Source organism: Engraulis encrasicolus, chromosome 7 (genome assembly GCF_034702125.1).
Source record: "Engraulis encrasicolus isolate BLACKSEA-1 chromosome 7, IST_EnEncr_1.0, whole genome shotgun sequence".
NCBI classification, from domain to species: domain Eukaryota; kingdom Metazoa; phylum Chordata; class Actinopteri; order Clupeiformes; family Engraulidae; genus Engraulis; species Engraulis encrasicolus.
In genome coordinates, this window is record NC_085863.1 from 27,172,240 (window position 1) to 27,198,946 (window position 26,707).

At 44.7% G+C, this 26,707-nt stretch overlaps 1 protein-coding gene across 1 annotated transcript in view; it reads left to right on the forward strand.

The window, feature by feature from the left end:
* rad50 (RAD50 homolog, double strand break repair protein) overlaps positions 1–26,707 on the forward strand; it is a 115,890-nt gene that overhangs the window by 32,861 nt on the left and 56,322 nt on the right. Inside the window, exon 12 of the mRNA XM_063203177.1 lies at positions 3,623–3,780. Coding sequence (XP_063059247.1) covers positions 3,623–3,780 — 158 coding nt within the window. The remainder of the gene's footprint in view (positions 1–3,622; positions 3,781–26,707) is intronic.

The following is a 26,707-nucleotide window of genomic DNA, read 5'->3' on the forward strand; positions in this document are numbered from 1 at the left end:
CTTTCGAGTTTGGATTAGGTATTAACGACTGCCTGCCTAGTGTTGGCCATCGTTTGTACAGTGTAGCCTGTCTGTGCGGTTGCTCCACGGGCCAGAGTGTTCCGCTTTTGCCCTTGCACCGTTGGCGTCACGCTGCTCCAGAGATTCAATCTACAAGACAATCTCTCTTTTGCATTGCAATGTAATGTTCCTGTCCAAAGTTATTTGCTTGTCAGCTTGTGTTGCCGCCTGGCTGCTGGCTCCTGTTGGCTACACTTGGGGCATCCTCGCCCCTTGTGTTTTATATTTGCAGTATTTGCTGGACATTGTAGTGTCATCTACCTGCTGCCTACTTTTTACCTACTACCGGGGTGCCCTCGCCCTGGGGTATGTATTGCTTGTTTGTTCCCTTCTGTTTGTTGCAGTGTTCGCTTCCTGACATGGGGCCCTCGTCTTGCCTGATTACTGGATTTCTTCTTGACTGCCATTGGATGTCCCAGCCCCTTCTGTGTGGTATTCACCAGTTGGCCTGGAGCTCTCGCCTCACCTGGTTATTGGCTTCCAGCGGCTACCACTGGGGTGTCTTTGCCCTGCTGTGTGTATTGCCTTGTTTGCCTGTCGGCCCTGACTGTCTGACTGCTGGCTTCCCTCTCGGCTACCACTGGGGTGTCCTCGCCCTGTGTGCCTGCCTGCCTGACTGATGCGTTGCCGTCTAGGCCCCTGGGACTGGTGTCGCCCCTCCTGCCTGGAGCTGGGACGCCTGAGGCTGAGGTTGACAGATGTGGCCTGTGCTGCCTGCTCAGGTCTGCGTGCGAGAGCACTTACTGCCGGACTAGCACGGTTTTGCCCTCGGCCTACCGCCATGGGGTGACCTCACGCTTGCTGGAGGTGTCGCGGATGTACCCAGACTCCTTGCCCTCAGGGGTAGACAAGTTGTCGACTGGCCTGGTGGGGTTGTCGGCCCTGTTTTGCCGACCTGCAGCCTCTGGCACACGGTGACAGTGTTTTCACTTGTGCCCTTCAAGTTATGGCAAAGGACGCGCTCAACTTCTTGGAAAAACGAAAGTCTTTGGGTGCGAGATAAAAAGTATCAACTTAAGGAAGAAAAATCCGCACTCACAAAACTGCGTCTCATTATTTATTTATATTACCACCATGTCCAAAAAGCAAACGCGTTTCGGCTATCAAGCCTTCATCAGTGCGTGGTGTGGTCATGCCAGACGTACAACAGTGGGCAAAGGCGGACAACAGGACGCAGAGCATAACTTGCATACTGAAGCCATAGCAAAAGAGGCGAAGGCACCAACTGCAATCACAACCGTCCACGGTGAAGCCTGCCAAGGCCAACAGACTCCAGACAGTCCCGCAGGAGTGCCAAAGAGCATAAAACAAGGTATGGAGTGAAACCACTCACCCAGAGCAGCAGCAGTCATACAGGCGGAAACGCCAACGGCGCATGCAAGGAGCTGACTGGTGGAGACACCCACGGTCAGCCAAACCCAGGAGAACGACCAGAACCAGTCGTGATGTAGGGAAAAGAAGCAAGCTACCCAGAGGGGCATGGAGCGGAGCAACACACGCAACTGTAGCAGCCATGGTGGTTGAGGTGCCCCGGGCGTGGATGAAACAGCCGACAGACAGAGAGCGACAGTCGCAGGACGCTGAATAGTAGAGAACAGCAGAGGAGCGGGGAGCACACATGCAGTCTCATGCAAGTCATGCAGCCATGCAAGAGTGCAAGTATGCAAGCATGCGAAGCAACCGAGCAAGCCATGCAAACACCGGAATGGCAGGGTGCTTATGGCCCAACGGCACGCCGTGGCAGCTGTAGTAGCCGTGGCATCAACAAGCATTCAACAGGGTGGAGGCCACCCGTGGTCAGAAACCCACTCTGGAGCAGTAGCAGGCCAACCAACCCAGAAAGGGGCCAAGCATCAGCCGCCAGACAACAAATGCAACGCAACAAGCAATGCAACTGGGCTGTGCCGGCGCCTCCCGAACAGAGGGCATGGCGCGGGCATCGGCAACAGGTGATAGCTGTTATGCTCTGCGTCCTGTTGTCCGCCTTTGCCCTCTGTTGTACGTCTGGCATGTCGTCGTCCTCCTGACCAGGTGGGGCCTGTGACTTTTTCGCCCCTTGGCTCACGCCTCTGTGTCTGGTGCAGGTGTATGTGGCCGTTGCTGCCCTGGGTGCAGGACCCGGGTGATTCCTTCATTGTCCTCTACTGTGGCACGTAGGCCGACTGCTGCACGTCGTCCCCCTGAGCTCTTGGGCTATGCGTGGACTCGCCATGGGCTACTTAAGAGTGCCATTGGCGCCTGCACCACTGCAGCTGCGGCTGCTACTGTTATGTTGGAGCGTTACTGCTCCTTCTGCTGTTGCTCTTCATGTTTCCCCACTTCATGTGTGAGATGTCCGGGGGTGAGGATGCCACTCTGACTGCTAAGCTGTAAGGGAGTGACCCCACTTCGGGCTCTCCCTTCGAGTTTTCGGTGGCTTACAACTGTTCGCTCTGTTGGCCTCGCTATGGATGGTCTCACATGAGTGCTCTGGGAACCGGTAGGCGAACACACCCCTACGACTTTGGGTTCTGTGTCTGGCTGGTTCAGCTTCATGCTCTCCTGTCTGCTGCAGGGGCATCACAGTTGACTTGTCATGGGCGTCTGCGCCCTGTGTCGAAGGATTTTTAATGGTAAAAAAATATGGATAAATATTGGAATATATCCGAAGTTGGTTTTTAATTTAGAATCGATCTTCGAATATGATGTTTGGACAAAAGTCAAAGCCCTATGCAGTAGGTAAATTACTATAATAAAATGCTGGCCTAAACAGCAGCTCAAGTGGCATAAACGGCAGCTCCAGTGGCCTAACCGGCACCCCTAAGCGACCGGTCACCATACCCAGGTGTCTATGACCAAGAAGGACTAGGTGAGAGTGTTTAGGTTGGTCTTTCCACATGTCACTCGGACTCCTGTTGGTGTCGAACCGGGAATCAAACTGACAACCTTCAGGCTTACAAGCCTGGGGTGCATTTCTCAAAAGCGTAGTTGTTAGCAGTTAGCAACTTCGGTAGTTGCCAATTGGGAAATTGCATTCCAACAAAGTAGCTAATGGAGTTAGCAACTACGCTTTTGAGAAATGAACCCCAGATGCCCTAACCTTACTGGGGCCCTAAATGTACACATAACATCACATCACATTATACTTAGCTGATGCTTTTATACAAAGCGACTTACAGTTATTTACAATTTATTGGTTACAGTCCCTGGAGCAGTATTGAGGGTACGTGCCTTTCTCTAGGGCAGCTTAGCCATGGAGTGTGATAGGGAGTGAAAGAGACTCGAACCTTTAGGCCACGGCTGGCCCTGATACACAAGTTTTTGTTCCTTCAATAGATGGACAAGGCAAGGCAAGATCAAGGCAAGGCACAGCGAGGAGCTGATATCACTCATGGAACGACAGAGAGAGAGCGGGAGAGAGAGAGAGAGAGAGAGAGATACACCTTTGGTTATTGACACCCATCCCATCTGTCAGTGTCGGGAATCAAACCCACAACTCTCAGTCCAGCATGATGCCCTAACCTCTGGGCCATGACATTCCCTACCCAACTGTACATGAAATGTTTTTGTTCCTCCACTACAGATGGACAAGGAGGACCAGGTGAGGAAGATCAAGGCGAGGCACAGCGAGGAGCTGGTGTCACTCATGGGTCACTTCCCCAACAAGAGACAGCTTGAGGACTGGATCTTCTCCAACTCCCGCGAGATCAACGCCACGAGAGAAAAACTCGCCAAGCTTAAGTATGTGCCTGTGTGTGTGTGTGCGTGTGCGTGTGCGTGTGCGTGTGCGTGTGCGTGTGCGTGTGCGCGTGCGTGCGTGCGTGCGTGCGTGCATGCGTGTGTGATCCTAATGGGAAAATGTTGGTACTAATATAATAACATACGCTATTTTCACATATTTTATAGCTCACGATTCTGGACACAGGACGTTGTTTTTAGTCAGCCAGGGTGTAAGAAAAGAGTGGAAGCGCTTTTCTTTAGACAGCTTCCCTCAAATTCTGATTCGGGTGGAGACCAAGGCAGACCTTATTGCTTAACACATTGACTACCAAATCAGGGGAAAACCTGTTTTCCTTCCATGGCTCCCATAACAGGAAAACCTGTTTTTGAGGGTTTTTTGTGGATTCCGAATTTACATATTCTAATGCACATTCTGTGTGATTTTCATAATTATTTGATGAACAGAACTGACATAGATCATGAAAACACCTATATCAACTCCTACAAGGTCACAATGTGGATATTTCATCTGTGCAACTTATCACAACTCAGTATTTGAGTGTTGTTACAGCGAATGAATCATGCACACTTCCTGTTCACGTCACATCAAGTCGCCTGAGTCATCAAAACCTACCTAGCGTCCTGTCAGGTCTTTGCTAGCAAATCGTAAACACAGGCCTACAGAAGGGTAAGGAGTTTTGCCGTCACCAAATTAGGTGTGAAAATGGAAGTTGAATGAAAAAACAGCACAACACAGCAGCAGAAACTAGTGCAGAGTGTACTTTGGCGCATCTACTTTTTTCTGTACTTGAATGACACATGACCATCAGGATACACTAGTAACTAGCGCTTCAGATGATAATATTAGCTGTAAATAGAAGTGATTCAGGTGTTTTTTCATTAAAATAGTTAACTTCGAAGCTACTGGTCCTCTCTTTGGGGTGTGAAAATATATTTCCTCAATCCTCAATTTAAACTCGGAGAGTCAAAGAGCGCATCCCTGACAAAAAAGGCTTTTCTCCATTCGAATGCAGGAAAGCACAATTTTTAGCTAAATTAACCCTCACTTTAAGTTTAATAATTTCGGAATGGAAGAAGATAGAAGCATGCCGTTTTCACATGTAGAAAGCTGGGATTCTCAGTTTCCGAACAAGCCCTTACATGGTGGCTGTTCAAAAAATCTCAAAAAATTGATGAAACTGGCTGGGAGTCTAGGGCTGAAATTTAAAACGCCTGGTAGTCAATATCTCAATAAAAGTAATAAAAGGGAACACCTGATGTTTGTATAAGAGAACATAGGGAAAGCACAGTCCTTTTAAGAACGTTCTATTTCGTTCCTCCTGACCGCCAGAGGCGGTGCTTTCAGCACATGAATATTCATGTTACGGATCAGCAGGTCGAGAATTAATATCAACAAAGTAACACGTGACCTGGGTGACGTCACCCGGTGACCCCATGTCAGGGGTTAAAACACCGGTGAACCCAGGAAGTGACCTCTTTCATCTTCTCGACTGCAGGATTCGAGTTTGTTGTTTGAGATTTTGGGATTGACCTGACGCTTTGTTCGTTTCGCACCCATAGGGTTGGGGCTGTGGGTTTTCCACCCCCCATGAAACGGCGTTGGTCGCTTTTTCCTTTGAGTATCTATTTCACATTTACGATGTGTTCGACTGAGTGTTACCCGCTCGGTGGAGGAGGGCTGGCTAGGCTACCTAGCCTGCGTAGCCCCTGGCTTGAGGCAATGTTCTCGCCGAATGGAGGCTAATAACTTGGCCTCCACCGGCCTTTCCCGTGGAAGGTATGCCGTTTTCTGTTCATGTATTTCCTGCTACCGCGTTATCTTCAGTGGTGTTTCCCGCAACTGGATTTGACGAGCGGTCTCGTGGCGTGATGCGCTTTCGAGTTTGGATTAGGTATTAACGACTGCCTGCCTAGTGTTGGCCATGGTTTGGGTAAGTGGACTACCATTTACTATTTCGATTTATTTTCGCGGTGTTTCTCGCCGCTGGATGTTACTATTTCTGGGCGATTGTTGTGACACTCGACGCGAGCTCGGTTACTTGTGTTCGCGTGCCTGTGTTTACGTTACGGCTTCATTGTTTGTACAGTGTAGCCTGTCTGCACGGTTGCTCCACGGGCCAGTGTGTTCCGCTTTTGCCCTTGCACCGATGCTGTCACGCTGCTCCAGAGATTCAATCTACGATACAGTCTCTCTCTACTCTCTCTGGCTGCACTCTGCTCACCCTGGTTGTTATTCCTGCCCGGTTGTGTTGTTCCTTAACTGTTTGGTTATTGTCTGTTTTCACCTGGGGTGTCTTCGCCCCAGAAGTGTATATTTGCCTTGCATTTCTATCGCTGTGCTACTCCTGCGGCTGAGGTTGACAGATGTGGCCTGTGCTGCCTGCTCAGGTCTGCGTGCGAGTGTACTTACTGCCGGACTGGCGCAGTTTGGCCCTCGGCCTACCGTTCCGCTGGCCATGGGGGGCTGTAGATGATGCCGGCTGCTGCAGCGAGGCCAAACAGGTGCCATGGGGTGACCTCGCGCTTCCTGGAAACGTCGCGGATGTGCCCAGACTCCTTGCCCTCAGGGGTAGACAAGTTGTCGACTGGCCTGTTGGAGTTGTCGGCCCTGTTTTGCTGACTTGCAGCCTCTGGCACACGGTGACAGTGTTTTCACATGTGCCCTGCCTGCCAGCGACCCGGACGGTCGCACACCACCGCCACGACTGTCGACCACCGCCACCACGGCTGTCGACCACCGCCACCACGGCTGTCGCCTGCTGCCGATGCCCGCGCCATGCCCTCTGTTCGGGAGGCGCCGGCACAGCTCAGTTGCATTGCTTCTTGCATTGCATTTGTTATCTGGCGACTGATGCTTGGCCCCTTTCTGGGTTGGTTGGCCATGGGTGTTTTTCGCCCGACGGCTACTTGTGAGTGCCACACCGGCTACTGCTCCAGAGTGGGTTTCTGGCCACCGATGGCCTCCACCCTGTGGAATGCTTGTTGATGCCACGGCTACTACAGCTGCCACGGCGTGCCGCTAGGCCATAAGCACCCTGTTATTCCGATGTTTACATGGCTTGCTCGGTTGCTTCACATGCTTGCGTACTTGCACTCTTGCATGGCTGCATGACTTGCATGAGACTGCATGTGTGCTCCCCGCTCCTCTGCTGTTCTCTACTATTCAGCGTCCTGCGACTGTCTGTCGCTCTCCTGTTGCCTGCTGTCGGCTGTTTCATCCAGCGACTTCTTGTGGACGCCCGGGGCACCTCAACCGCCATGGCTGCTACAGTTGCGTGTGTTGCTCCGATCCATGCCCTTCTGTGTAGCTTGTGTAGACTGGTTCTGGTCATTCTCCTGGGTTTGGCTGACCGTGGGTGTCTCCACCAGTCAGCTCCTTGCATGCACCGTTAGCGTTTCCGCCTCTACGACTGCTGTTGCTCTGGGTGAGTGGTGTCACTCCATACCCTGTTTTATGCTCTTTGGCACTCCTGCGGGACTGTCTGGAGTCTGCTGGCCTTGGCCGGCTTCACCGTGGACGGTTGTGATTGCAGTTGGTGCCGTCGCCTCTTCTGCTATGGCTTCAGTATGCAAGTTATGCTCTGCATCCTGTTGTCTGCCTTTCCCCACTGTCTTCCGTCTGGCATGTCGTCGTCCTCCTGACCTGGTGGGGCCTGTGACTTTTTCACCCCTTGGCTCGCGGAGTGTGCCGTTGGGCTTACGCCTCTGTGACTGGTACATGTGTATGTGGGCGTTGCTGCCCTGGGTGCAGGACCCGGGTGCTTCCTTCATTGTCCTCGACTGTGGAACGTGGGCCGCTCTTGGGCTATGCGTGAACTCGCCATGGGCTACTTAAGAGTGCCATTGACACCCGCACCACTGCAGCTGTGGGTGCTACTGGTATGTTGGAGCGTTACCGCTCCTTCTCGTGTTGCTCTTCATGTTTCCCCACTTCATGTGTGGGATGTCAGGGGGTGAGGATGCCACTCTGACTGCTACTGCTGTAAGGGAGTGACCCCACTCCGGACTCTCCCTTCGAGTTTTCGGTGGCTTACGACTGTTCGCTCTGTTGGCCTTGCTATGGATGGTCTCACATGGGCACCGGTAAGCAAACACGCCCCTACGACTGTGGATTCTGTGTCTGGCTGGTTCAGTTTCATGCTCTGCTGTCTGCTGCAGGGGCATCGCTGTTGACTTGTCATAGTCGTCTGCGCCCTGTGTCGTCTCGCGCCCCTTTCCCGCTGGGCCCGACTTGTTGCCGCTTGGACTGTTTACGCGTCTCTGCTGCAGCGGCTGTACCTACTACTGGTTACCTTTATTTCGCCCCGGCCGTGCGGCCGATGCTGCATGTGGTTTTGTTTCGCTCACGCTGTTGTTCTCGACCCTGTACGCTTTGCCCTGTTCTCGACATGCAGACCCCTGGCCTGGTGTCTCTAGGCGTCACTTTCTGCTTATGACCAGCGTACATGCGGGCATTGGAAGTGGAGACGCTCCTTCCTTGCTCTCCGCTCCTTCCAGGTGTTGGGCATGCCGACCTCGGCATCCCACGTTGTCCCTCTTGGCCTCCGCTTGCTGAGGCCTCTTTGCCCTCAAACATTCTCTGAACGGTCTTGCGGTCTTGGTTGGAGTGGGCGGCTCATCTGTCGTGTGCCATGTATCCCGCCTTGAGTCCTTGCCCTCTCTGGGCCTGTTGCAGCAGCTGCTTTCGGGCCAACACTAGTCTGATGGGCATGGGAGCAACTTCCTTGTGGGCGTCCAGTGCCCTGTTGTTGACATTTTCTGTGGTTCGCCTCATCCATTGTGGCTCCACCCGTTTGTGGCACCAGGCGGTATGGTAAAGCTACGGGGTGGCACGTGTGTGCCTTTTGCTTCTCCGTCAACTGCTATGATTCCTTACTTGTTGCCCCCCGTGGTTCTCACTCGTGGAGCTCGTGGATCCTTTGGGCTAGGTTACACTGACTTTCATGTGACCGTTGGTACGTGCGAGGACGTATGCAGCACAGCCTCCTCGGCGTCAGGCTGCACCATCACTTGGTTTTCTTGATGTTGCCCCACATGTTACTGTGGTGATGGCTTCAAGCCCGTCTCAGTAGCGCTGGCGACGGGTAGGCACTGCTCATGACTTTGTTGGTATTAGTCATCCATGTGCTGAAAGCATCGCCTCTGGCGGTCTGGAGGAACGAAATCGAACGTAGGTTATGTATATAACCACGGTTCTATGAGTTCCGGATGACCGCCAGAGCTTGGCAGTCACTCGGAGTGTATTCGAGAAGAACGTGTTACTTTGTTGATATTAATTCTCGACCTGCTGATCCGTAAGATGAATATTCATGTGCTGAAAGCACCGCGTCTGGCGATCATTCGGAACACATCGAACCGTGGTTATATAGATAACCTTCGTTTTAAGGTCAGGTGAAGACATTATGACATTACTTATTTTAATATTCACTACATAACTGAAATATTCAGAAACATAAGCTGTTATTTTGTGTTAGGCTACCCCAGAAGTTGGGGGTAATCGTGATTTGACATTCCTCTGTCCCTGGGTGTAATAAAGAAGAGCTATATGACTCATTTGGAAACGTGGACTGTAGGCTATCATTCAGTCTTTGAATGGAGTTTCTAGCTCTTGCTTTGAGGGAGCTGCAGTCATTGAAATCAAGTTAGCCAACACAAAGCTGCGTAAAACAGGACCCTGCCTACTTCTCTTCTAAGGCTTGCCTTTCAGGGTAGGAATGTCACAGAGTCACTCCAGTGGTGCCAATGTAATCAGCAGAGTCTGGGGATCACGTGGAATATCATTGATCATATGAAAAATATGGAAGTGTAGGCAAAAACAGCACAATTTTTGAGGGGGGAAAAACATAGTAAAAAAAGAATACACTTTCATAAACCTTGGATTGTAACAGACATTTTGAGACCATGCTGATAAGGATATGTTCATGTTTGGATGTCCACCCATCCTAGGAAGGTAGGGAGACTCCAGGCTGGGGGTCTTTGAGGGGGTCAAATGTGAAAGGTGACATTGTGTAATAAATTGATAATAATGCACACAGTGTCAGAGAGGGGTGGCTCTGATGCTGGCTCCAGAGGCACAGCGTTCTCTCATTGGCTGGGAACCAGTGAGCCCACGAATCATCACTGCCAGGTTTGCCACCAAGAAGAATAACATCAAAGTGAATATCATCCAATGCTATGCCCCAACAAACGACGCAGGAGAGGAAAAGAAAGCTGAATTCTATGAACATCTACAATATGTGATAGATAGACAGAAAGGAAAGGATATCACCATTCTCATGGGTGATTTCAATGCTAAGATTGGAGACGACAACACCGGCTATGAAGACATCATGGACGTACATGGGCTGCGGCGGATGAATGAAAGTGGAGAACGATTTGCAGACCTCTGCTCACTTAACCAACTCGTAATCGGAGGCAGTATCTTCTCCCACAAAAGGATTCACAAGGCCACATGGAGATCTCCGGACCACATCACAGAGAACCAAATAGACCACATTTGCATCAGCAGAAAGTTCAGGAGATCATGCCAAGATGTGCGGGTCAAGAGAGGGGCAGATGTGGCCTCAGACCATCACCTCTTGCTAATGACGGCAAAGGTACGACTGAAAAAGCACTCCACGACTCCTAGTGGAAGAACAAGATACAACGTGGGACTTCTTAGGAAGAAAGACGTACAGAGAATATTCCAGATCACCCTTACCAACAGATACCAGCAACTACAGGAACATGAAGAAGACATAGACACGGACATAGAGACAAGATGGCAGCACACAAAAAAGTTGTGGAAGGACACCTGTGAAGAAGTACTGGGAAAAAAGGAGAAAAAACACAATGAATGGCTCTCCATAGAAACACAACAGAAACTGAAGGAAAGAAAGGAGAAGAAAGACCAATTGAATGAAAGTACAACAAGATCTGCAAAAATAAGGGCACAGAACAACTACACACAAGTCAATAAAGAGGTGAAGAGAAGTATTAGGAGGGACAAAAGGGATCATATAGACAATCTGGCCAAACAAGCAGAAATAGCAGCATGCCACGGCAACATGAAAGACCTCTACATGATCACTAAAAAGCTGGCAGGCAAATTTCAACAGACAGACAAACCAGTAAAGGACAAGCACGGAAACACACTCACAACATATGAAGATCAGCGGAGAAGATGCGCGGAACACTTTGCTGAACTACTGAACCAACCTATTCCAGCCGACCCACCAGACATTAGACCAGCGGAGACAGCACTGCCAATAAACTCACATAAGCCCAGCAAAGCGGAGATCAAGAAAGCAATCATGTCCATGAAGGATGGAAAATCTCCAGGACCAGATAGTATACCAGCGGAAGCCATCAAAGCTGACGTAAGGACTGCGGTTGATATGCTGCACAGTCTTTTCTCGAAGATATGGGAGGAAGAGACCATCCCCAATGATTGGAAAGAAGGAATTCTCATCAAAATACCAAAGAAGGGCGACCTTACCAACTGCAGCAACTACAGAGGTATAACTCTACTTTCAGTTCCCGGTAAAGTTCTCAACCGGATTCTGCTCAACAGGATGAGTAAAGCAGTGGACCCCATCCTGCGAGACCAACAAGCTGGATTCCGGAGCAATAGATCCTGCACGGATCAGATCTGCACACTTCGAATCATTGTGGAACAATACATCGAATGGAACTCTGGCCTGTATGTAAACTTCATAGACTACGAAAAAGCCTTTGACAGCCTGGACAGGGATCCACTGTGGAAGCTACTGCAACATTATGGAATACCAGAGAAGATCATCAGCCTGATCTAAAAAACCTACCTGGGGATGACATGCAAGGTGCTACATGCAGGCCAAGTGTCAGACAGCTTTGAGATCAAGACCGGAGTACAGCAAGGATGCCTCCTATCACCTTTCATGTTTCTACTAGCTCTCGACTGGATCATGATGACCACAACGGCAGGAAGGAAAAACGGCATACAATGGACCCTGTGGACGCAACTAGAGGACCTTGACTTTGCAGACGACCTGGCTCTACTGGCACACAACCACAAACAGATGCAGGACAAGACCACCAAGCTGGCAGATACATCTCTAGGGGTAGGGCTAAGGATAAATAAGAAGAAGACCAACATAATGAGGATCAACAACTCGACCAACAAACCAATATCGATAGAGGATGAAAATATACAAGAAGTGGACTCCTTCACCTACCTCGGCAGTATAGTGAACAAACAGGGTGGCACTGACAAAGACGTAGCAGCCAGAATTGGAAAGGCAAGAGCAGCTTTTATCATCCTAAATAACATCTGGTCCTCTAAGGAAATAGCCATGACCACCAAAATGCGTATCTTCAATTCCAACATCAAATCTGTCCTCCTCTATGGTTCGGAGACGTGGAGGATGACGAAGAAGACATTGCAAAGGATACAAACATTCATAAACAGCTGCCTGAAGAGGATATTTAGGATTTGGTGGCCCAACAAAATCAGTAATGAGGAACTCTGGAGGAAAGGGAAGCAGGAGCCGGTGGAGAAACAAATTCTACGAAGAAAGTGGGGTTGGATTGGGCACACCCTTAGGAAACCAGCAAACAGCATCACACGCCAAGCCTTGACCTGGAACCCACAGGGGAAACGGAAGAGAGGGAGGCCTAAAAACACCTGGAGGAGGGACTCCGAGGCAGAACTGAAGAGGTTGGGAACCAGCTGGGCAGAGACAGAAAGGACAGCCCAAAACCGTGTTGGCTGGAGAAAAGTTGTGGACGGCCTATGCTCCATTGGGAGTGATGGGCCTAAGTAAGTAAGTAAGCACACAGTATGTTCAAACCTCTGTAAAGTAGTGATAAATGTATTCCTGAGGGTCTAAGCTTTCAAATGATATACAGTGCCCTCCATTATTATTGGCACCCCTGGTTGAGATGTGTTTTTTAGCTTCCAATTATTATTTTTTTTTTCTAAATAATATGGGACCTTAATGGAAAAAAGACAAAAATCCAACCTTCAATACAAGTGCATTTATTCAGTGGGGAAAAAATCACACATAAAGAAATAATTATTTGACATCAAATAATGTGTGTCACAATTATTAGCACCCCTGTTATATAATTATACTTATTATAATTATATAATATTTTGTACAACCCCCTTTTGCCAACAAAACAGCACCTAATCTTCTCCTATAATGTTTCACAAGATGGGAAAAGACAGAAAGAGGGATCTTCAGCCATTCCTCTTTGCAGAATCTCTCTAAATCATCCAGAGACCTGGGTCCTCTCCTCTGTACTCTCCTCTTCAGCTCGCCCCACAGGTTCTCAATGGGGTTGAGGTCTGGGGACTGAGATGGCCATGGGGGGAGCTTGATTTTGTGTCTGGAGAACCATTTCTGTGTAGATTTGGCCATATGTTTAGGGTCATTGTCTTGCTGAAAGACCCAGTGACGGCCCATCTTCAGCTTTCGGGCAGAGGGCAACAGATTTTGATTTAAAATGTCCTGGTATTTCAAAGCATTCATGATGCCATGCACCCTAACAAGCTTCCCAGGGCCTTTGGAAGCGAAACAGCCCCACAGCATCACTGACCCACCCCCATACTTCACAGTGGGTATGAGGTGCTTTTCAGCATGCGCATCTTTCGTGGCACGCCAGACCCACTTAGAGTGTTTGTTGCCAAAAAGCTCAATCTTGGTCTCATCTGACCAAAGCACACGGTCCCAGTTGAAGCCCCAATACCGCTTGGCGAACTCCAGACGTTTGCGTTTATGATTGTGGGTGAGGAAAGGTTTTCTCCGTGCATGCCTCCCAAACAGCTTGTTGGCGTGTAGACAGCGCCTGATGATTGATTTGGAGACTTTGTGACCCCAGGATGCTACCATTTGTTGTAATTCTGTAACAGTGAGCCTTGGAGATCTTTTGATTTCTCTTACCATCCTCCTCACTGTGCGTGGTGGCAAAATAAACTTGGGTCCTCGTCCAGGCTTGTTTACCACTGTCCCAGTTGTTTTGAACTTCTTAATTATTCCTCTCACAGTGGATATGGGCAGCTGCAGTTGAGTGGCAATCTTCTTGTAGCCTCTGCCTGACCTGTGAAGGTCGGCGCACATCTGCCTCACTTGTATGCTGTGTTCCTTTGTCTTTCCCATGTTTAAGAGTGGATAAGAGAAATGGCCTCGGTGTCACATCATATTTATACCCCAGGGAAACAGGAAGTGATGAATTACTAATTAAATGTTCCTACATACTCTGGTAAACTTTGTAAACTACTGTAGAAATGACAGAAATGCTTCAATTATATTTATTTCCTGGGAATTGTTAAGGGTGCCAATAATTGTGGAACAGGTGATTTAATGAAAAATAATTATTTTTTAGTCAGGGATTTTTTTTATTTTCCTACAATTCATTTGAGTTGAAGGCTACATTTTCCTAACATTTTCAGTGTGACAGTATTCTTCTGCAATAAACACTGCATTTATTTTAAGGCTTTTAACACATCTCAACCAGGGGTGCCAATAATTATGGAGGGCACTGTATAATGTTCCTGGCTTTATTGCACCACCTGGATTACAAACAATTGCGGAATGAAGATCAAGTTGAAGTCAAAGGTCATTGGACCCGGTACAGGGCCCTCGTGATTTTGATCAAAATAATTGTTATTACGATTTTTTTTCCTTAATCGTGCAGCCCTACTCTACCCCATAATCAAAACAGATATAAAGGAGCTGTTGGAACCAACCTGCTATCTAAGAGTGTGCAACCAAATATTAAGGAGGGTGCGAATATTTCTGTACATGCCCTTTTTCTCTTTTTTTTCTTTGAAATTACAAAAACTATTTGGATTTTTAATATATATATGTATTTTAAATTAATTAATAATTAAAAGATCCTGTTGGTAAAAGTCGTGTATATCTCCATTTATGTCTGGATATCATGACTTTAAAAAAAACAAAAAAAAACAAAAAACACAACTGAGTTAACAAATCTCTTAGACCTATAGATATTTATGAACATTTAAGGTTGTATGCTGTCTTTCAACCAGAATATTAATTAGTTATTATGTTATATTAATTTATGATATTAATCAGTGTTCTTTTTGCAAGCCTGGACATTTCAGGCGTCCTCACTTGAACCCCATTTGAATTCAAGTCTTAAGTGCATGAAAATGGTATCTGATTGATCACAGCATGTGTACAATAGTCTCTTTGTAAATAATTAACAACCCACATTGAGTGTATGGTGAAATGGTTTATGATCCCTGATGTGTTATGGCCATTTCATGCAGCGTTGCATGTGCATTATCCTTAAATGCATCCATAAGATCCTCATCTGATGGAAGTTGTGCAACTCGTGTGATGAAGTGTGTCCATGTGGTCCGGACTCGGGACACAACTCATGGGGTCAAACTAGTTCCTCTCACATCCTGGCCTGTTGCTTGTGACAACAAAATGAATATAGCTCCAGGCCACTTTATTAGAATATCATGAAAAATGTTAATTATAATTTAATTTAGTTATCATGACATGTATCACGGGTACATCATTTACAGGAAAATGTTTAAACCCGTGCAAGAACACTTGGTTTGGGGTGAAGGTCATGTGCACTCCAGCAATACAAAAACCCAAAGCACACATCCAAAAGAAGAGTACAGTGGTTGTAAAATGAACAAAAAAAGCTCTGTTCTAAAATGGAAAGCAATGATTCCGGATGTAAATCCAGGTGAAAATTGTGGGGGAAATGTGAAATCTGTCATTGGGAGAAAGAATGCTGTACCTGTTCAAGATGATGAACATATTGAAAAGGAAGAGTGGGGGAAAATTCCACCAGAGAAGTGCAATTTCTTTGAAATTCCAAAATCCATTTCGATTTGTTTTAGGGTGATTCCGCATGCATCACTCACAGGAAAGGGATTTATTTTCACCACATAACAAGAAGTAATATACAGTCTTATTTAGCATGGAATTGTGTTATTTTATTGGGATTTTGGGGGTGGTGACATTTACAGTGTCCTTCCTGTTATATTACCATTTTTTAACCCATTATTTAAAAAGATATGGTTTTTATGTTGATACTCACCAAATTCACATGTTATATTCTTTCAAACTATATGACTAGGAGCAAAATATCCTTTCAAACTATTTGACTAGGAGCAAATAAGCCTGAAATTTCAACAAAATTCCAGGCTAAATAAGACTGTATGTTACCTCTTTTTATGTGTTGAAAATCCTTTTCCTGTGAGTGATGTAGCCTCCTGGAAATTGTGTAATTTGGGGAATTAACCATTATTTTACAGGGGTTTCTTTATCTCAATGTCATTTCTGTTACCAACTCAGGGGACACTGCAAAATAATGAAAAAAAATATAGATATGACACTCATGCATGTTGACAACATTGCTAACTACTACATTACTCCTAGAGCAGCATAAAAATGTGAAAATAATATGATTCCATATATAATTAATATATAAAAGACAACTTGAAAGACAACTTTTTACTGTGAGGGACAGGCCAAAATCCCCATTTGTCCACAAAAAAGTAATTTAAAATGAAAAAATAACAATAAAGTGCCTTATTTTTAAGATCGGGTTGGTGACAAAATACATGCCAATGTTTTGCTTTAAAATTATGCATGTAATTCTTATTGTAATGATTTTATGGCCATTCGGCGGAATCACCCTTTAATATATATTCTAAATATCTTCCGACCGCCAATTTAAAAGATCCAGGTGGTAAAAGTTGTGTATATTTCCATTTATTTATGGTTATATTGCACATTTTGTAAATAAAATAAAGAGGTGCCAATACTAGCAGGTAGTGCTGTGTAAGGTGTACATTAGATCAGTTATTGCCAGGGCTCTAAATTAACACACGCCAACCCGCCAAACACGGGTGAAAAATAATTTTGGCTAGTAGAAAAAAATACCTACCCGCCTATTTGGCTAGTGGCGCCCGAGTACGGTAAAGTATGAACGGTAAACCGCTGCTATGACAAACGCTAGACGGCGAGATTTCCTACATTACCCATGGACACTAGCGTCATGACGTCGCCTCCCACCGTGGGCTTTCCAGTGCAGCGAGCGGCAACTCCATGCCGTTGCGCGCGCCAGGATTGAAAACATTTCAGATGACCAGCCTTCTGTCAGCTACGCTCACACTATTCTGACAGGCAGCTCTCCTCCTATGCTCCCGTCGCTTTCGCTACAACCTTTTTAACGTCACTAGTACTGCTACTGCTACTAGCATGAACCTTGCTGTAACAGGCTGCCTTTTTGAAGCTGCATGGGCCTGACCGTTTCAATAACAGGACTAACGCAGATTATGCATAGAGCTACTTCTGTTCTGTATGTTTTGTGCGAGTGATGAGAATGTGGCGGGGGTTAGAGCAAGGTTCTCTGTATTGGTGAATGCCAGTAGTAATTGTAACAGTAATAGTAGTGACGTTAAAAAAGTGGTTGTGGAACGAAATTGCGACAAGGGCAGAGGAGGAGAGCTGACTGTCAGAGTAGTGTGAGCGTAGCTGTCAGTTGTCTTCTGAAATGTTCCGAGTCCTTGCGCGCGCAACTAAGTTGGAAAGCCCACGCCATCGGAAAGAAAAAGAATAACAAAAAAGCAACTAACGACGAAGCTATGGAAGTAACAAATGAAGCGAAGATTCCCGTGATATTATTTACTTTTAGTTAAACATAGGCTTCTTGTCATTTTGTTGCGCATGGTAGAGAAGAGCTCCTCCTCTTTCCTCTCCTTTTCCTCTCATCTCTGCTCCTTCCTTAGGGTGTGCGTATGTGAGGTTTTGTAGTGTTTGGCTGTGTTTGGTTACTGTATGTTAAGGTCTGTTATGTGAGTGGCTTGAGATGTGATTCACTGTTTTCAGAGGAATTGAATAAAAACTAATGAAATTGATCAGGCCTAAGTAATGAAAGTAAAAAATAATGCAGAAGTTAAAAAATAATGAAAAAATAGCCTATAATATGCTTATTACATAGGCATAGTATGCAGGCCTATAGTGTAGGCCTATCTGTGTTGTAAACATAGTTGAACAAAATGGCCATAATTTTTTTTAAAAATTAGCCTAAAGCATAGTTTATTTTGGCGAGATAAAAAAAAATGGCTAGTTGAACTTCTGTTTGGCTGGTAAGAAAACATGTCCACTTGCCAAATTGGCTGGTGGTGGAAAAAGTTAATTTAGAGCCCTGGTTATTGCTATTGCAAAGCATGTACAACAAGGCAGTTAAGTGCATCCAAGAAGTAGGTTTAATTAATATAGAAATAAAATAAAGTGGTGTTGAAGACATAAGACTTTATCATCAAATCGTTAGAAAGCATGCCACAATGGAAAGACCATATCTACTATATGGATGGCAATTCATAGAAGGTTAAATAGAGGGATATGTTATGACTAAATCGTTACAAGTCATATAACATGTTTTATGATTCAAAGTAAAGTGCTTCACAATTAATGTAGCACTTTGATGATTCAGTGGCTGTATTCTCAAAGCACTGTTCTGTTCAGTTCAGTTCAGTTCAGTTCAGTTCAGTTGGCTTTCCATAGGCTTTGCTTTACCTTTCACCATGTGAAATAAAGACCTTCACACACTTTGATTGCATACGCGGCTGGTTCCACTTGCCATTTCGATTGGGGTTAAACTAAACTGAGAAATCACAAAATTGCAACTCATAGCGAGAGAGAGAGAGAGAGAGAGAGAGAGAGAGAGAGAGAGAGAGAGAGAGAGAGAGAGAGAGAGAGAGAGAGAGAGAGAGAGAGAGAGAGAGAGAGAGAGAGAGAGAGAGAGAGAGAGAGAGAGAGAGAGAGATTTGAGAGACATTTGAGAGACATTTGAGAGAGACATTTGAGAGAGACATTTGAAAAACTGCAATTTCAGTTGGTGATTCCTCATTCAATGTATTGAGCCTTTATGCAATGAAGTGTGTTGGGATTTGGTTTGTCCTGCTGATGTCAGTGGGTCCCAACCTTTTTTGGCTCAGGACCCCATTTTGACATCCCAAATTTCTGGGGACCCCATACACAATTTTTTCATGACTTGGAAAAAAAAACCTAAAGTAAAAAACCCCACAACTGAGTTAACAAGGCTATGAAACCTTAAGGTTGTATGCTGTGTTTCAACAAGAACATTAATTACCGTAAATCCTCTAATTGTGGCCTGTATTCCATTACTGGCCGGGATTCTAATATTGGCCGGTCTCGCTGTCGGCGGAGGTAAATTGGGGCCGGTCTCTTGTACAGGCCGGGTCTAAAAATAGAATCAATGTTTTTTTTCCCCTTTACCGGATATCTCACGTTGTTCTCAAAATCCACAACTGTAGCCTAATCATTAAGCTGGTTAACATTAGACATAGTTCCTCACTCCGAAAAAGGACTAATTTGCTACTATACAACAAACGGTGCACACGCCAAAGTCTAGTTATTACATGTGAGCAGCAGTGTGTTAATATCAGCTGTGTGAGAGCGACCGCTTCGGCCAGCTTCTCTAGCTTTCATGCAGACGCTTGGGTCACCTAGCAACAACACGAGCCCAGAATACAGCCAGAGGCAGAGGGAGCGCGCACACACAGTAAGAGATGCCTTGGTTGCAAAGTTGAGAGCCCTCGTCGTAAATGCATTTGGCGGTCAAACTTTTACTATGCGTTGCCAGTGGAGGAAAAATAGGAGGCACGCTACAGTATTAGACAATAATATGGTTACCTCGCTTAACCTTATTTCAGTAACGTGCTTCACATCAGGCTACGGACCGGAAATAACAGAAATTGCATGTGTATTTCCCCGACATTTGGCTGCAGCAAGAAACAGTTTGCCTTGTGAAGTCTGGAGTAAAATAGGGAATGAAACAGCCGCAGATATTGGAAATACGACCGTCAATGCCAATGACAGTTGCCGCATAGTGTCCATAAGCTCAAGGCGAGAACAGGAGGAAAGACAAACAGAGGAGGGAGGGACACACGCCTCGTGAGTAAGAAATATCGTAACTGTTATGGTAACTGTAGCCTACTTTTCCAATAAATTAACCATGTATTTTATTGGTTGAAAATACGTTAGACACATGGTTTTATTCATTCCACTGGTAGTCTGTTTTGCTCAAATAGGAATACAGGCCTGTCTCTAATTCTGGCCTCCTTCCAATTATGGCCTGGTCCAAGATGCACTTGAGTAAATACAGGCCCCGGCCAATATTAGAGGATTTACGGTAGTTATTATGTTATATTAATTTGTAATATTAATCAGTGTTCTTTTTGCAAGCCTGGACATTTCAGGCATCCTCACTTGAACCCCATTTGAATTCAAGGCGACCCCACATGTTGTCCCGACCACAGTGTTAGGAACACTGTCTTAAGTGCATGAAAATGGTATGTGATTGATCACATCATGTTTACAGTCTGTTTGTAAATAATTAACAACCCACATTGAGTGTATGGTAAAATGGTTTATGATCCCTGATGTGTTATGGTCATTTCATGCAGCGTTGCATGTGCATTATCCTTAAATGCATCCATAAGACCCTCATCTAATGGAAGTTGTGGAACACTCGTATGATGAAGTGTGTCCATGTGATCCGGACTCAGGACACAACTCATGGGGTCAAACTAGTTCCTCCCACATCCTGCCCTGTTGCTTGTGACAACAAAATGAATATAGCTCCAGGTCACTTCATTAGAATATCATGGAAAAAGTTAATTATCATTTAATTTAGTTATCATGGCAGGTATCACGGGTACATAATTTACAGGAAAATGTTTAAACCCATGCAAGAACACTTGGTTTGGGGTGAAGGTCATGTGCACTCCAGCAATACAAAAACCCAAAGCACACATCCAAAAGAAGAGTGGAGTGGTTGTAAAATGAACAAAAAAAGCTCTGTTCTAAAATGGAAAGCAACGATTCCGGATGTAAATCCAGCTGAAAATCGTGGGGGAAATGTGAAATCTGTCATTAGGAGAAAGAATGCTGTACCTGTTCAAGATGATGAACATATTGAAAAGGAAGAGTGGGGGAGAATTCCACCAGAGAAGTGCAATTTCTTTGAAATTACAAAATCCATTTGGATTTGTTTTAATATATATTCTAAATATATTCCGACCGCCAATTTAAAAGATCCAAGTGGTTAAAGTTGTGTATATTTCCATTTATTTGTGGTTATATTGCACATTTTGTAAATAAAATAAAGAGTTGCCAATACTAGCAGGTAGTGCTGTGTAAGGTGTGCATTAGATCAGTTATTGCTATTGCAAAGCATGTACAACAAGGCAGTTAAGTGCATCCAAGAAGTAGGTTTAATTAATATAGAAATAAAAATAAGTGGTGTTGAAAACATAAGACTTTATCATCAAATCGTTAGAAAGCATGCCACAATGGAAAGACCATATCTACTATATGGATGGCAATTCATAGAAGGTTAAATAGAGGGATATGTTATGACTAAATCGTTACAAGTCATATAACATGTTTTATGATTCAAAGTAAAGTGCTTCACAATTAATGTAGCACTTTGATGATTCTGTGGGTGCATTCTCAAAGCACTGTTCAGTTCAGTTCAGTTATTAAGTTGTCTTTTCATTGGCTTTGCTTTACCTTTCACCAGGTGAAATAAAGACCTTCACACACTTTGCATACACGGCTGGTTCCACTGGCCATTTCGATTGGGGTTAAACTAAACTGAGAAATCACAAAATTGCAACTCATACAGAGAGAGAGATAGAAAAAAAAGTTTTCATTTGAAAAACTGCAATTTCAGTTATGGAGACCCTCATTCGATGTATTGAACCTTTATGCAATGAAGTGTGTTGGGATTTGGTTTGTCCTGATGATGTCAGTGGTTCACAACCTTTTTTGGCTCGGGACCCCATTTTGTCATCCCAAATTTCTGTGGACCCCATACACAATTTTTTCATGACTTGGGAAAAAAACTAGTGCTGTCAAAATTATTGCATTATTATTGCGTTAACTCAACCCCTCTTTAACAGCGATAATTTTTTAGCGCGAGATTAATGCTAGATGTGACCCTGTGAAGTTTTTTTCATAAACTGGCCGATCGCTGGTTGCAGCGATAGCTTAACTACAATTCCCAGCATGCCCTGTTACAGAAGACGATAGCAGAGCCTCGTGCACCCCTGGTCCTCCCCCTCCCCCTTGTGTCTCTCCCTACTCGGCTTCAGAGCCATAGAGAAGGAGAGTTGCGCAAATGGATGACCAGGAAATAAATTGCAGCCCCGCCTTTCAACGAGATCGAGGTTGTGCCTAAAGCGGCTGTCTTCCCATAGACTTAACATAGAACCACCACATAAAAAGCCAAAAATAAGGACTAACGAACTATACTGCGGGGAAATCACCACAAATATGTAAACTATCAACTCGGTAATGACAATCACAACTTGCCTGGCTCTTGCCTGACCTGTAGTTCCGCACAGCTTTGTGAGCTCCACTACTAGATCTGGGAGCATGTAGCAGGATTCCATTTCTACATTCAAAAAAATTATCGCAGCATTTATTGCTTCAATATCAACAAATTCTTTCAAAACCATTTTCTGTTGATCTCTAAAGCGTCAATATGGTCTATAATATGACCTGTGACTCCTCAATGTGAGCTGCCAGTGATATTGAAGTGATAAATGCTCGGCATTATTTTTTGAGTCCAGAAATTGAATCCTGCCACATGCTCCCAGACCGATGTGTGTGTTTGGAGTGCCACCAGGGGGCTCCAGAGCACACACACGGAGGTCTGGTAGGAACCAGGCTAAATCACAACAGCTTTACCATCTGTGATGTTTATCTGAAGTTATTACTACGAACAGCAAGTCTTGTCATGTTCCCTGTATTGCATTGCATTGCATTTGCTGTGTGCTAAGCCCACTTCCAGGAACTAACATTCACAACGCTGACCAGTTCTGAGACGCTAAAATGCTAATTTTGCTAATGCGGAAGTGGGCCCTAGCACACAGTGGAGATTGCCCGACTCTCCTTCTCTATGGCTCTGCTCGGCTTGCTTGCTTTGCTTCGGGAGCTTTCAGTCTGTGCATTGCGGTGAGGTAGACAGCACAAACGGAATCAGCCTGTAAATAAATGATTTACAAAGCTGTCTATGCCTCGTTTTTGAAAGTTATGGACTAACCAGTCCCACCAGGAAATCGTGGGCATTTTCTCAAAAATTTGCGATCTGAATTGCCAGATGGTACACGAGGATTTCCAGAAAATCGCGATAAAAGTTGCGGAGCTTCTTACTGTGTTGTTGCGATTTTGTTGCGGCATGAAGTGAAAGGTGCGATTTTTGTTGCAATTTGTAATATGTTTCCCCACGCTTAAAAGTAAAGGACACCGCCACATTCCAGTCCTCTGGTGTTTTTATATTATTTTCAGTGGTCATTTTGGTATTTTTGAGGTAGGCTTGGTAGCCTAGGTAGTAACCTCATAAGCTGCGTAGCAGGCTTTCAAACAATAAAATAATGGCAGGCCTATTTATTTAGGTCATTAATGGCCGAGCACTACACCATTAAGACCTCATAAGCTGCGTAGCAGGCTTTCAAACAATAAAATAATGGCAGGCCTTTTTTTTAATGCCATTAATGGCCGAGCACTACACCATCCAGAATTTTCAGATAAAAAGCGTGGAGAAATTCACCTCACTGCCTTGCCAGATAGCCAGACCTGCCTTATTTCACCTGCTACGAAAGTAGAGTATAGCTCATCAGACCACCTGCCACCGGGTTTTTACACCACCAATGTTCCTTTAAAATGCGAGCACTCACCATCGAGATAAGCATCCGTGTCCACTCTTCAGAAATTCTAGGAGTTAATTTTATCCAGTCTCTGCACTCTTCCTTGTAGGAACCGTCAGTGTATGATACAAACGCTGTTCGGTGAACACACGCCTCTGGTCAGGCTATTATAATGAATGATACGAATTTTCCTCCTCACAGCATGTTCACGCACAAGTTTTGAATCGGCCCAAGACAATTTAAGTGATGAGTGATTCATTTTACACTACAAACGCTTCTTTGATAACTTGGACAGCTAGATGTTATTGTAGAGGTGTTCTCTGCTGTAGCTCAGACTGCCAAACTACCGTATTGAGGCACCCTATAGAATAGATGCCATTTTTTTCTGTGCTCCCAATGTCACACCCATAGTCTAGCTCAGTGCTCCAATGATGTACAATAGATGACAGCAATAGATAATAGACGTCAGTGAAGTCAGCGCAACACGTTACGGACATGAATTGGTTCAAAGTTGCAGGAAATCGCAGTGATTGGTTAAAGTTGCGCTGTCGCGCAGAATTCGCGGGCATTCATTTGTTGTTGCGAAAAAGTTGCAAATCGCAATATCGCGAATTCCTGAATGGACTGACTAACATTTGTTGCAAACAGTGTGCTGAAGGACCCGATTGGTTGAACAATAGCTGTAGCTAGCTGCTAACACTGTTGATGGCTTTTATCTCTGCTGGCAGCTAACTAATGCCATTTCTAAAACTAACTATTTTATAAACATTGCATACTTTTAAACAGCCCCCAAATAGTTTGTGTTGAATCCTAAATCCATTGTAAGATTTCAAACAAAGTTTTAAGCAACTTCAAGAGTTATTATTGGCTGTTGCATATGATCAACATAGCATCAAATGTGCCATTTTCTTGTTGACATAAAGGGATGTTGTTACAGCCCCTACCTAGAACATCTGTGGGTTCTCCTCCCTGCGTCCACTACACTTGTAGCCTAACTTCTCATTATGAATGCCAGAGCTGTCATAAGTAGGCTAACGTTCTAGCTTTGTTTGAAAAGTGTCATCCCCAGGCTTATTATAAATCTTTATGAATGTAGTAGGCTAGTCTGCATATAGGTTATCTCCCCTCCTGTCACTGGAAACTAAATATCTGCTGTGTGTTTGGTGCATAGGCCAATTATGATTTTTTTTTGTTTTGTTATTATTTTCTCCCCCTTATTTGTAATATCATTAGCCATTAGGGTGTCTAACACTCATTGTTTTCATTTTAAAAAAGACTATTTGCACCAACCTAGCCAATCTCATTTTTGTTGGCCTACAAAGTACATTGATAGAAGTATTAGAATGATTTTCTATGAGACACAATTATGCGATTAAAATGTGATTAATCGCGAGTTAACTATGGCATTTACGCGATTAAACATTTTAATCGTTTGACAGCACTAAAAAAAAAATCCAGAACTGAGTTAACAAGGCTATTAAACCTATTTATGAACATTTAAGGTTGTGTGCTGTGTTTCAACAAGAATATTAATTAGTTATTATGTTGTATTCATTTGTAATATTAATCAGTGTTCTTTTTGCAAGCCTGGACATTTCAGGCATCCTCACTTGAATCCCATTTGAATTCAAATCTTAAGTGCAGGAAATGGTATCTGATTGATCACATCATGTGTACAATCTGTTCTGTTTGTAAATTATTAACAACCCACATTGAGAGTAAATGGTTTATGATCCCTGATGTGTTATGGCCATTGTAGCGAAGGGGGGTAGAGTTGCCCAGCTGGGACTCGAACCCAGAGTTTCTGGGGTTGTAGGCCGGGGCTCTGACCGCATTGCATTTGCATTTGCATTATTCTTAAATGCATCCATGAGATCCTCATCTGATGGAGGTTGTGGAACACTTGTACTGTATGATGAAGTGTCCATGTGGTCCGGACTCAGGACACAACTCATGGGGTCAAACTAGTTCCTCTCACATCCTGCCCTGTTGCTTGTGACAACAAACATCAGGTTTATTCGATATATACAGCTCCAGGCCACTTAATTAAAATATCATGTCATGAAAAAGTTAATTTATTTCCATAATTCAATCAGTAATGTTGTTAAACTGTCATGGATTATAGATTCATTGCCCACATTTTGAACTATTCCAGTCATTCATTTTTACATATTTTGGCCTTCCAGCTTAAAAAGAAACATGAACTGGGGAATTCACATTATTAGAATATTGTAATAACCTAAAATTGTTTTAAAATATTTTATATTTTCAGTAAAATAACAAATAAACGCTCCCATATACATTCTGCTTTGGGTTCGACAGCTCCACCCTGTGAACAAAATGAGTCCTAATGCTTAGGCATGCACAGAAATGAATGATCTTGCAATGTAAAATCTCTCTTCCAATATGTTGTCTCTATCATCTTTATTTGGTGCAATGAGTATATCCCTGCCGCCAAGGTAATGCACAGTAATGGCTAAAATGTGTATTTGCTCTCGGCCTATCTCTATTTTTGGACAAATAGGTGGGAAGCGTATTACTCTCCAGGGTGTTTTACCCCACTTTACACTTAAAGGGACAGTGTGCAGGAAATGGTCAAAAAGGGTACTGCAACTATGCTGCTCATTGAAACTGGGCTGTCAATTGCCAAATTTGATCTTTACATGAAAGTGTTCTAAGTAATAAACACATATTTTCTAGTATGGTCCAAGTAGAGTCATTTTTGCAGCTAAAAATGGCTATTTTTGGAAATTCAAAATGGCGGAACATGGAGAAGATCCCCCTTTTCATGTATGAAAAGTGCAATTTTCCCAGTCATAAAGAATACTTGACCAGGGCTGGACTGGGACAACAAAACGGCCCGGGCATTTTTTGCCTCAGACCGGCCCCACATACCGATAATTAGCGGAGCGCCGCCATTAAATTGACATAACTAATGTCTTCTAACGGAAAAAACCCTCTCTTTCAGGTACCAAAAAACGCCACTATACGTGCAGTGATCTCACGTTCAATTGTTTATGTAAAATGAATCTATGAATTGGTCATGTAAGCTGGCAGAAAACCTGGAAGTTGAGAGAAGAGAGCCCCTAACAGATGGGGATGAACTGCCCTTATCTGCACCCTTCAGTCAAGTCAGCTCCTTGGACGCACACAAAGAGAGGGGGGCACATACTTATTCTAATGTTAGGCACATACTGTAGACCTTCACTATTGGGTTTGGAGCGTCTTGCT